Source organism: Bufo bufo, chromosome 3 (genome assembly GCF_905171765.1).
Source record: "Bufo bufo chromosome 3, aBufBuf1.1, whole genome shotgun sequence".
Taxonomy (NCBI): Eukaryota; Metazoa; Chordata; class Amphibia; order Anura; family Bufonidae; genus Bufo; species Bufo bufo.
This window is the reverse complement of record NC_053391.1, coordinates 272,780,892-272,794,073: the sequence shown is the minus strand read 5'-3', so window position 1 is coordinate 272,794,073 and position 13,182 is coordinate 272,780,892. Positions and strand designations below refer to the sequence as shown.

General features: G+C 41.7%; 1 protein-coding gene across 1 annotated transcript in view; it reads right to left on the bottom strand.

The window, feature by feature from the left end:
- LOC120995132 (synaptotagmin-2-like) overlaps window positions 1-13,182 on the bottom strand; it is a 619,044-nt gene that overhangs the window by 21,469 nt on the left and 584,393 nt on the right. Inside the window, 2 exon segments of the mRNA XM_040424147.1 lie at window positions 11,798-11,866; window positions 11,868-11,932. Of these exon segments, the coding sequence (XP_040280081.1) occupies window positions 11,798-11,866; window positions 11,868-11,932 (134 nt within the window).

Genomic DNA, 13,182 nt, shown 5'->3' with positions numbered 1-13,182 from the left:
GGCAGGGTGGCTGCATCAGGGGGGGTACCCCCCAAGAAAAGGTATTTATCGCAATGAATACAAAACCATGAAAGGTCCTCTTTAAGATAATCACTATCAAAACAAAATGGGGAGATATTTTCCTGCTACTGAAAAGCAGGTAAAAGTGTTGCCGCAGCTTTCATCACCAGACATCTGCCACCCGTGTATCTGGCTAGAGGCTCCGCTCTTTCCCCCACTGAGCCTCCGCTCTCACTACCATCTCTGACAGTGCTACCACTACAAATTAGTAGAAGCTGCCTCAGCACCAACAGCCAATACATATTGTTGAACATGATGGGAAAGTATTTTAATTCCCACGCCAACCTGACACCCATCAGCAAACAGATAGCACCTCGTGAACAGCCAGGTTCAGTTGTATCTGAACTGTTGCTTTTTCTGGCACTAACCCGGTTCCCTTAGTACTGTCTTGTCCAGCCTCTAGTATACTGTCAAAAGGGGTATTCAGCATGGCATGTGACGTTGTCACATTGAAGAAGGACAAATTTTTCTCCACAAGTGTAGGAAACATTAGATTTGTTTAAATGAATTAGGAGTGGATTGGTGAGGATTTTCACACACCCTCTAGCTGTTGTCAATGAAGCTGTCTGTCTGTCCTTTCTGGCTCCATACTGCATTTCTGCTTCTACCGCTACAGCTTACTACTACCCTATACAGCCACGCATCTACTGCCTTGTCCATTAGGTCCAATACTATACTGCGGCTAACACAGCTTCGACTGCTACCCTTACAGTGTCACACATCTCTTACCATCTCTGTCAGATACCATGCTGCTACTGCTGCCGCTACTAATATCCCTACACAGCCGCACATTACCTTTTCATCAGGTTCTATACTGTACTGCTGCTAGCCAAAACAGGGAGAATTTTTTAATGCTTTTTTCAGAAAAAGCCACTGCTTTTCTGATTACTACCATGTGTGAAGTCCCGAATAAGAACAATTTTGGAACATTTTTAACATTAACCCCTTCCTGACTGCCCATTGACTATATACGTCCTATCTACACAAACCCTGTGCAGATAGCATATATATAAACAGTCAGATAGCCCTTTAAGCCCAGTGCTGTACAGGGCTGGGATTAAAGCTCCTGCAATCTAGCAGGAGCAGGTCAGGTTCTGGCTGATACAGTGGGGACCCTGAGGAGAAGACAGGAGCGGTTTATTACCGCTCTTTACTTCTCTAGTGCCGGGAGGAGAGCGCTGCACATGTGCAGGGAGGGAGAGCAGGAAGCAGCCGAGCTGCTTCCTCTATCAGTCCTGGCCGTCACGTGACCGCCAGTTGTCTCGTCGCAGGGGCAGAGCAGCGGGGTCTAAGGAGACCCTGATCAGCTCTGCCTGTGTGTAATGCCCCCACATGGGCCTATTTTTCACTATAACTGGAGCTCCTGTGGATGCCCCAGTTACAGTGAAAATAGTGCAAAAAAAAAAAGGCTGTGTCCTCCAGAGGTCTTTACATGTTATATATCAAAATGATCGTCCATTATCGTCCATTACAATAATTAATTTTTGTGTCAGTTTTAATATTTAAGAAAATTAGGGTCACTAAACCACCACGTGCACAAAATTACAAAAATTGCCTGGACATTCAGGCCTTCTTTTATGCCCGGTCAAAAAAGGGTTAAAAAACATAACTCCAACATTGTAGTGTGTTTTAAACAATTACTTGTGTTGAATAAATACAGTCATCTGCCCCCAATAACGGACAATTTATGTAACATTTTTTGTAACATTAAGAATCATAACTCCAACTGTGTTTTTAAAGCTGTTTGTTAACACCATCATCCATGCATTTACCCAGATAGATATAGATGTCATTGTCACTTTGACATTAAAGGGGTAGGTCACTTTTTGGCTATTGTTAACCTATGTGTATGTGAGATGACTATTCAGCACTAATATAGCCGTTTATATTCTGTGCACATCACTCGGCGTCCTCCATGCCTGCAATAAACTCTCAAGAGTGCAAGGGCAGATGGCAGGTGCAGTGTATTGAATGCAGGAAACTGAGTGATTTGCCTGGTTGCATGACCCTCCATCAGCAGCCATTTTATTGTTTTATTGTCAAGACCTCCGTGTGGACAGCCAAAAGACTTGGCCAACAAGGGGCATACCTTAGGAAATGTAGAAAATGGCACAGAATATCAAAAAGGCTATACCACTAAACGCCAAAAATTCATCTACGAACGCATTGATCAGCAGTAGCCAGAAAGTCGCCAACCCCTTAAGCCTTTCACTACCGGAGGTTTTTTGGTTTTTGCGTTTTCATTTTTCTTACCTATCTTTCTTGAGCCATAACTTTTTTATATTTCCGTTCACATAGCTGTATGAGGGCTTATTTTTTGCGGGACAAGTTGTACTTTCTAAAGCCACCATTATTAATGGTATACAATGTAGTTGGAAGCTGTACAGGCTACAGGGATGTCGGTAGTAAGCCCGAGGCATCTAAAGTCTTTAATTAGCATGATCAGCATTATTGCCGGGCACGGTAATTAGCAGCAGGCCGTGACACCCGCTGCACATGCGAGCGGGTGCCATGTTTGCCTATCGCTCCAGCGCGGTACATGTATGGCGCTGGTAGCCAATGGGTTAAATTACTAGTGTTGATTTTGCATTAAAAAGCCTGAAAGGGAAAAGAAAGAGAAATCTATAAAATTAGATTTTAATTTGAGTCAAATGTATTTGTACCTGAATCAAATGTTCAACTGAAAAATTTAAAGGTAAGTCCATCCTCAAAACATATGTATTGCCTGAAAGTAGAGAACCTGGTGACTGCAGTTGTCTTGCCTGACTTTTGACAACCACGTCCACCTTCATGTAACTTTGAGGCAAACAGGATAAAAAGTTAATATTAACATCCGAGCATCTACGTTTACACACAAAAACCAAAGTAAAAATAATATGTGGGAAAATATCATATATACCACAAGTGTATACATCAACAACAGCTTGTGCTTTTAAAAACACTGAAAAAGAGGCCATGCAAAATTTGAAAGTCATCCACAAATGTGTGAAACATGTATGCTATACATAAAAAAAGTTCCCAAGTTACTAAAATCTACATTTTCCACATTTAGAACCACCTTCATGCAACTTTGCAACAAACAGTGGTTATCTTAAAAAAAAAATAGATGAACATAAAAATGAAGATTTGCAACTAAAGTGTGTACTCTGGCAGAGTCATTAAGATAAAATATAGTCTCCAAAAAACACTGTATAATTCTCAACTTCTCATATATTATAGTATATCATTTTCCATCCTGTAATCCTAAAATGATAAATTCATTAACTAATATAATGCATTAACTAAGGCTGATTTCAGATGGGTAGAACATGGGTGCTTTATTGCTTCAGTGTTATGGACACAACACCTGAACCTCCTGAAGTTCATCAGAAAATATGCTATAGTAGCCAAAATTCTGTTTCTGATGAACCCTAGGAGGTCTGGGGTTGCCTACGTAATATGGACACAAAAAAAACTTCTGAATTACACCCCTCTAAAAAGCCTCTCAATACTTTTATTGTATTTTTTTTTTTTAACTAAGGTAAATGAAAATGATTATTTAAGATGACAGTCAGTGAATAAAAATGTATTTTCTGATTAAAATAGTTTCCATCTGTCAGAAATATATTAGGTCCATCTTTGGTGATAATCATTATTGCTATTACTGGAGCGTGTAATGGGTATCACTAGAGAATCGATTGTCATATTTTAATCTAAAGATCAGGTATGGACTGGATAGAGACAGTGCAAAATATAATCTATATTGATGTGTGTGTGGTTGTGGTGTGCTTGGTGCAACCTTTTTGGTGCTGTGATCTGGATTCTGGTAAATGTCTAGGTCATGGTATTAATAAACGGCCTAATTAGAAGCAGAAAGGTCATTAGATGAGCAAGCACTTATCTGCTCAATTCTTTTCTGAAAAAAATAAATAAAATTAAGAGTAGTCTTGAGGATTGATAACATGCACAGATGTCCATGTTACCCTCCCCCTGGGACCATGTACAGTCAGACAGGCTGATAGAAAGATCTATGTCTCTCTTTTGCCCTTGCAGCCTGTTGGCATGTCCCTCACTGGCCCCCCTGTCCTCCTTTAGGCTGGCATCACAGCTGACTGAAGGTGTGGAGGGTTTCTTTATCCTGGCATATCTTAGTCTGTGGAGCAGCTACAGATGTAAGCCTGGTCTTTTAAAGCAGACAATGTATGTGGCCTACTTTTGGAGATACAGCTCTTAGAAGTGTTCTTAGTTAGTCAGTTCCAATATAAGTCCTGACTGATATCTATAGCAGCTACATATCCTGAGATCCAGCCATCAATAGGAAGGGCATACTGTATGAGATATGTCATATTCTTAAAATGGAAAGGGTTAATAGGTATTCTGTCCTCAGCATCGGTTGTACCTGCGACAAGCTTCTAGTAAATTTCTAGAAGAATCCATCATATAGCTATCTCTGCAGCTTCAGAAACGTGAGTAACCACGCACCTGTGTGAAGAACTAACACCCTAAGACAGGAAGCCATCTTCAGGCTGTGCACTGAAAGTTCAATGCCTGTGTGTCACTGCTGCAGTCACCAGAAGCATTACTCTGCATATGAAGCCAGCCACCTACTGAATGATCCATAACTGTTACAGCCTTTACTGTCAGGGATTGCTGGTCTGTGCTGTGAACCCATTTCTCTAGTAATTACCAGCTTATACAAGTTTTGCCTTTATTGGGGAGCCATAAACTTTTTATTTGTCCATACTTACAAGGACAACTTTTCTTAAAACAGCTTTTTAAAACACAGCAGACGCTGGGAATTTTATGTGTTTAAAAAGCTGTTTTAAGAAAGTTGTCTTGTAAGTATGGACAAATAAAAAGTTTTTAACAAGTAATACGGAGCTTCACTATTGCAGAAGCCATTCTTGTCCACAGAAAACTTTCAGGAATCTGAAGAAAAGAAATATAGATTTTGTCTGAGGTATACATCATTTGAGTCCGTGTGGGGATCTAACCAGATTGTATGGAAACGTGGCTGTTCCGACAGAACAAGAGCAACTTACCACGGAGGGATTACATTTACGCCTTGTGTGATACGCATTGTGTGAGTATAATCAGTGCAATGCAGGTTACTGTTACATACGGACTCACACTATTATAATTCCATTGGTTGCAGGATATCTATTTGAGGGATATTTGCAGCCCTCAGGCTCTCTTTGTAAACGAGGAAGTAAGAAGGACTAAGAACTTGCACACTGACCTGGACCAGAAGCGCGGTCCGAACCCCATATATTGTACTCTACAACTACTGCATGTCACAAAATCAAGTGAATCAACCTACGCAGCTCATGTGCCACCACAACCCTATGTGAATAGAGATTACAAAGGCACAGCAGAAAACTACAGAATGAACTCTATACCCCCTGTGATACAGCTCTCTTCAGCTTCAAATGCTCAGAGACCTTCAGACGACAGACCCTTACCTAGTTTGAACCCATCTGCAACACCTTTCTCTCCACCTACCAGCCAACATCTGATACCAACCATGGTCCAAGTCAGTGCACCATCAGTATCCCCTGTGGCTATAAAAACCGAAAGCACCGATGCTGCAGAGTTCAGCAAGTATATGATTCGACGAGAGTTGATTACTATTGGACTGTCTAGATTTTATGACCGCCCAGAGAACTACAGAAGTTGGAGATCTACATAAACCTGGACATTGAACCTCAAGCAGAACTCGACTTACTAATAAAGTGGTTGGGGCGTCAATCTTCAGAACAAGTAAAGAGACCTAAATCTGTTTACATTTATAACTTTAAAGCAGGCCTTGATGCTGCCTGGGAACGTCTAGAACAAGACTATGGGAGCCCCGAAGTCATTGAATCTGCCTTATTCCAGAGATTAAACGACTTTCCTAAGATCTCTGTTAAGGACAATCATAAGCTTAGAGAGTTAGGTGACCTCCTTCATGAACTTGAAATTGCTAAGTTAGATCCTAGTTTACCAGGTCTTAGCTATTTAGACACTGCTCAGGGCGTAAATCCTATTGTAGCAAAGTTGCCTAGTTATCTTCAGGGAAAGTGGACTAGTGTAGGATCAAAGTATAAGTATGAACATCATGTTTCCTTCCCTCCTTTTTTTTATTTTGCAGAGTTCGTGCAGAAGGTTGCAAGATCCAAGAATGACCCAAGCTTCTTCTATCCAGATACAACCACCATTCCTTTAACTACTTCAAGGGATATTGCCACCAACAGTAAATTTAAGAATTTAAGGCATCCTATTGCCATGAGAAAGACCGCGATAGCATCCAACGTCTTGGCTACAGACATTAAGGCAAGCAATCTTAATCAACAGTGTCCTATTCATAATGCGCCACATTCTCTCTCCAAATGTCGTGCATTCAAGGACAAGCCTATTGAAGAACGCAAGTCATTTCTCAAAGAGCATAATATCTGTTTCAAGTGTTGTGCATCCTCCGATCATTTAGCTAGAGACTGTAAGATCGCCATCAGATGTTCCCTGTGTAACAGTGCCAAACATGTGGACGCTCTTCATTCAGACCTGTTCAAAAGGAAACCTTCACCCGGCAGCAACCCCAAGACTACATCAGATGATGGCGGGGAGAGAACTGAGCAACGTGCCAACCCCGTAACCACAAGGTGTACAGAGGTATGTGGAGAAGGGCTTCATAGCAAATCTTGTAGCAAGATATGTCTTGTAAGGGTTTTTCCTGAAGGATGTCCACAAAATTCCATAAAAATGTATGCCATACTCGATGATCAGAGCAATCGCTCATTGGCCAGTACAGAATTCTTTGACCTATTCAACATTCATGGAGAGACCTGGTCCTATACCTTGCAGACATGTGCAGGAAAGATCAATACTTCTGGAAGAAGAGCCCATGGCTTCATAGTGGCATCAGAATATGAGGACATAGAGTTTTCACTTCCAACTCTAATCGAATGTGATCAGCTACCGAACAATAGAGAAGAAATCCCCACACCAGAGGTTGCACATCATCACCCTCATTTGAGCCACATTGCTGACTACATTCCACCTCTTTACAAGGATGTTAAGATTTTGATTCTACTAGGGAGAGACATTCCTAGAGTTCATAAAATAAGAGAGTTATGTAACGGTCCAGATGATGCTCCTCAGGCCCAGAAACTTGATCTTGGATGGGTGATAATAGGAGAAGTCTGTTTAGATCAATCTCACAAGCTCTTGGACGTAGCTTCCTACAAAACTAATGTTGCCTATCGGTCGATGAAATGTCCATTGCACTATTATGTGAAGGAAAGACTTGATTTTAAAAACGAAGTTCCATATCAAGCACTCCAAGGTATAAACTGCAAGCTCACTTCTCAGAAGGACCTTGGTGATTCAGTGTACCAGACTACTTGTGATGACAACAAGATTGCCCCTTCAGTCGAAGACAAGGAGTTCATCAAGATTATGGATGAAGAGTTCTTCAAGGACAATTCCAACAGTTGGGTAGCTCCATTACCCTTCCGAGTACCAAGGCTTACTCTCCCTAACAATCGACAACAAGCTTAAACCAGATTTGCTGCACTTAAGAAAACTCTCTGTAACAAACCTGAGATGCAAGAACACTTTATAGCATTTATGCAGAAGATTTTAGATAACCTTCACGCTGAGCCAGCACCAGACCTTATGGAAGGTGAAGAATGCTGGTACCTTCCATCCTTTGGAGTCTACCATCCTCGTAAACCGGGGCAAATCAGAATAGTCTTTGACTCAAGCGCTCAGTTCCAGGGAACCTCTTTAAATAACGTTCTTCTAACTGGTCCAAATCTAACAAACAACCTTGTAGGAGTGTTGATGCGGTTCAGGAAGGAACCAATTGCCGTGACAGCTGACGTCCAACAGATGTTCCACTGTTTTATAGTCAAAGAGGACCACAGAAATTATCTCCGGTTCTTGTGGCACCGCAACAATGACGTTAATGATCAGGTGATAGATTATCGCATTAGAGTCCATGTCTTTGGAAATATTCCATCTCCTGCCGTGGCAACTTATGGACTGAGAAGAACAGCGCAGGAAGGTGAAAAGGAATTCAGATCTGACAGCAGGCAATTTATTGAGAGAGATTTTTATGTTGACGATGGCCTGAAATCCTTTTCAACACCTGAAGAAGCCGTCAATCTGATAAAAAGAACTCAACAGCTCCTGTTGACTGCTGAACTTAAGGCTTCATAAGATTGCATCTAATAGCAGTGAAGTAATGAAGTCTTTCAATCCAGAAGATCATGCTAAGGATTTGAAGGATTTGGACTTGGGAGTAGATGCCCTACCCACTCAAAGGAGTCTCAGTCTTCTCTGGAATATAACTTCAGATACATTCACCTTTCAGGTCTCTGACGCCAAGAAGCCATTTACCAGACGAGGAGTTCTGTCAACTGTTAATAGCCTTTACGATCCCCTAGGCTTTGTGACTCCAGTTACCGTCCAAGGGAGATCCATACTTCGCCAGCTTACTGAGAGAGTAACAGATTGGGATGCCCCTCTGCCAGTAGACCTACTGCCTAAATGGGAGAAATGGAGAAACTCCATGAAAGTACTGGAAGAACTTAATATCCCGCGCTGCTATTCACCCACTTCAATTTCAAGAAGTCTGAGGAAAGAGATTCATATCTTTTGTGATGCATTTACCGAGGCTATAGCGGCTCTGGCTTATCTCAAGATCATAGATCCCTCTGGGAGATCCTATGTCGGTTTTCTACTAGGAAGAGCCAAGTTAGCTCCAAAACCTGCTCACACTATTCCAAGATTAGAATTGTGTGGCGCAACCCTAGCTGTCGAAGTCGCAGAATTCCTGCAAAATGAAATGGACGCTGAAATTGATCAGGTTAAGTACTACACTGACAGCAAAGTCGTACTTGGCTACATATGCAACAGTGTAAGGAGGTTCTATGTGTATGTGGCTAACAGGGTAGAACGAATAAGGAAAATCAGTAGACCTGAACAATGGAACTATGTCCCGACTGGTTTGAATCCCGCAGATATTGCTACGAGGTCAGTGCCAGCAGTTGTCCTCACGCAAACCATTTGGTTTTCAGGACCCAAGTTTTTAACGGACCAGTCTTCTACAAACTCAAAAGAAGATATTGATTTCCACCTGGTGGATCCAGATACTGATCCAGAAATCCACCCTGAAGTAATAATATTAAGTTCCAACATCTGTTCAAGAAGAAACTTGGAAGTGAGACGTTTTGAACGTTTCTCTTCTTGGAAAAGATTGGTGAAGACTATAACAAGATTGAGTCATATTGCGCAGACTTTCTGCAAGTCTAATCAGACATCGTCTTGTCATGGATGGCACACCTGCAAGGAGTCACCCAATGCGTTAGAGTATGAGAAGGCAGAGTTATTCGTCATACGTCTTGTGCAAGAAGAAGTCTTTGCAGAAGAGATTAAGTGCTTGAGAGGCAATAGACCAGTCTCAAAGAGTAGCCCACTATTCAAACTGAACCCAATAATCGACAATGAGGGCATGCTACGAGTCGGTGGACGACTAAATAAGTCAAACTTGCCAAGAAAAGAACAGAACCCCTTGATAGTACCAAGAAGCCACAATTTGGCAACCTTGATTATCCGGCATTACCACGAGAGAGTCAGACATCGAGGAAGACACTACACAGAAGGTGCAATCAGAGTTGCAGGGTTCTGGATAGTTGGAGTGAAAAGACAAATAGCCACGATCATTCACAACTGTGTCAAATGTCAGAAGTTAAGAGGTAGACAGCAGTATCAACAGATGGCTGACCTACCTGCAGACAGACTGAGTGAAGATACACCTTTTGCATATGTCGGAATCGATATATTTGGACCATGGACAGTAACGGCTAGAAGAACTCGTGGTGGTCAAGTCAACAGCAAAAGATGGGCTGTAATGTTCACCTGCTTAAGTGTAAGAGCCGTACATATCGAAGTAATTGAGTCAATGGACACTTCGAGTTTTATCAATGCTCTAAGGAGATTTCTTGCTCTAAGAGGTCCCGTGAAGATGTTGAGATCGGATTGTGGAACTAACTTCATTGGCGCTTGTAGAGAGTTACAGATAGACCAACAACAAGTTGGAAGTTATTTGAGTGATCAAGGCTGCGTGTGGAAATTCAACCCACCACACTCTTCACACATGGGCGGAGTATGGGAACGCATGATTGGGATGGCAAGGCGCATACTGGATTCAATGTTGCTTGATGTGAGTTCTTCACGCCTTACCCATGAAGTGCTCACCACATTTCTTGCTGAGGTTGCAGCAATAATCAACTCAAGACCGTTGACCGCCGTATCTACAGACCCAGAATTTCTGACTATCTTAACTCCAGCTACATTATTGAGCCGGAAGATTGGACAGATTCCAGCGCCAAAGGGTATCTTCGATGAAAAGGACATATATAAACGTCAGTGGAGATACGCTCAATACCTTGCAGATTGTTTCTGGGACAGATGGAGGAAGGAATACCTCACACTTCTTCAAGGACGTAAAAAGTGGCAAACCCAGAAGCCTAACTTAAAGGAACGGGACCTGGTCCTGTTAAAAGACCAGCAAGCTCACCGGATTCAGTGGCCAGTTGGACTTATTACAAAGGCCATTACTAGTGATGATGGAAGAGTCCGAAGTGTGGAAGTCAGGATCGTTAAGGATGGGGCATCAAAAACCTTCCTGAGACCAGTCACCGAGACAGTCCTAATTATGCCTGCGTCCAAAAATTCTGATTCAACATATGTGAAGGAGTCACTTAAGACCTTTACTATAGCTAGCTTATAGACTTGAGAAGGTGAAATAGCATGTTACTGTATGCAATGTTAATAGTATGTTAAAAGAAAATAATGTAGTGTATAGTGGTATCTCACGATACCAGACGGGGAGTGTGCTGCCATGCAGCTTTTACTGTCTAGCAGTTGTTATTACATGTTATGTTACTATATTATTTGGTATGATCCTTACACCCCTGCTGTTTCTGGCTAGTTGGTTGTTCCCACCCTCCATTTCCTGCTGTAACTCCATTTTGTATAGTTGTTATGAAGAGACTGCAGAGTGTGGGAGCTGTGTAACTTCATTAGAAATTTACCTATTAAAAAGCCTCTATGTTTATACCCTTGCTACCTTGAAGCATAAAGAAGCATTGAAAATCACCTCTGGAGTCTTTATTAATTGAGTAAGCTATCTGTTAAAGTGATCATTCAACCTGCCGCACACATCCTTACAGACTGGGTCTACAAGAAGCTTGTCGCACAACCGATGCTGAGACAGAATAATAGGGTTGATAATGGTGACAGATGTTCATTAATGGAGGTCCTTTCAGACAAAAATGGAACAAGTCTACCCCAAGCTAACAAAGGTCGTTGGATAACTTCCTTTCAAAGTTGTCACTTTTAGAGTTTGTCCTAAATAGCCCAGAGATGATTGCATTATGGTCTATGTTGCATATAACCGGCAACCAAAAATCCAACAGTAATGCTCAAAAGAAAGGATTTGGTGTTTCACTTAAGACAATTCTGTCCTAACCTCCTGATACTCAAGCTGAAGGACTGGAGGTTGACAGGACTCTTTCTTATCTGAAGGTCTGTGGACTTTATTTAGAGGAAGTCTGGTTTTGGATCTTTATTCAGGGAGAGTATAGTATTGGATCTTTATTTTGAGGAAGTCTGGTGTGTGTATTAGTTCAGAGGCACTAGTGTGCCAAAACGTTTTGCACTTCTTTATGTAGTCCCTTTCAGAATCTTACTTATGAAGTAGGTGTTATTATACCTGTATTTGTTCAAATGGAATCTCAAAACTGAAGGACTCATTGAAGTATGGGTTCAGGGTCTTTTTTTTTCACTGTAGTTTTCTTCTTTTTTAGTCTTTTCCCATTTTGCATGAGGTGAATCTTTACATATGGATCTAGAATTGAAAAAAGAAAAAATGTTAAAGAACTTATCTCGTGTCTGCTCCTGCTACAACAGTGTTACTTACATTTAACAGTCCTCCAGCTGTGCTTATAGGTATGCAGTACAATGGACAAAATGGACCTGACAAAATTGTTAAAATTGAGTGGAATAAAAAAAAAAAAGACCTTGTTTTAAAGGGAGTCTGTCACCTACATACATGTAACATGTTTTAAACTGATTATATAGCTCTGTGAGAGGCAGATATATAACACTGATGGTACCTGACTTTAGTTTTTCACAGTCTCTAAAGTGCCAAAAATGAAGTTTTAAAGATATGCAAATTACCTACCTACAGAGCGGAGGAGTCAGGTGCCAGTAAGACGGGGAGCACAGCACTGGGCACTTTCGCCGCCCCTGGGCACTTTCGATAAGTAATTTGCATATCTTTAAAACTTAAGGTACTTTCACACTTCCGGCAGGACGGATCCGACAGGCTGCTCACCATGTCGGATCCGTTCTGCGGCTATTTCGCCGTACCGCCACTCTGTCCCCATTGACTATAATGGGGACGGGGCGGAGCTCCGGCGCAGCACGACGGTGCACGGCGAAAGCCGTTGGACTAAAAAGCCTGACATGCAGTAATTTTAGTCCGGCGGCCTTTCGCCGTGCACCGCCGTGCTGTGCCGGAGCTCCGCCCCCGTCCCAATTATAATCAATGGGGACGGAGCGGCGGTCCGGCGGCACTGCGAAATAGCTGCAGGACGAATCCGACATGGTGAACAGCCTGTCGGATCCGTCCTGCCGCAAGTGTGAAAGTACCCTCAGTTTTTGGCACTTTGGAGACTCTGAAAACCTAAAGCCAGGTACCATCAGTGTTATATATCTGCCTACCACAGAGCTATATAATCAGTTTTGAAACATGTTATGTAGGTGACAGAATTCCTTTAACATGAAATAATAAAACAAAATAATACATTAAAACAGAAAAGTTGTGAGGTTATATGTATTAACCCCTTTGCTATAAAACCCTAAATAAAGTTTGGTCCAAGCAATTCATTTCAGAAGTCTTACAATGATATAAATGTCTGATGTACATGTGCACAATTATCCATTGGAGCAGGTCATAGAGTCAATTTTTCTGTAACAAGTAAAAGAAAAAAACTCCACCTTTTAAAACAAAGATAAAATAGGAAAGAAACCTCCTCCAATTCACATTTCCATCATGCCATAGGATGGACACATTCGCTTTTCTTATTTATCTCT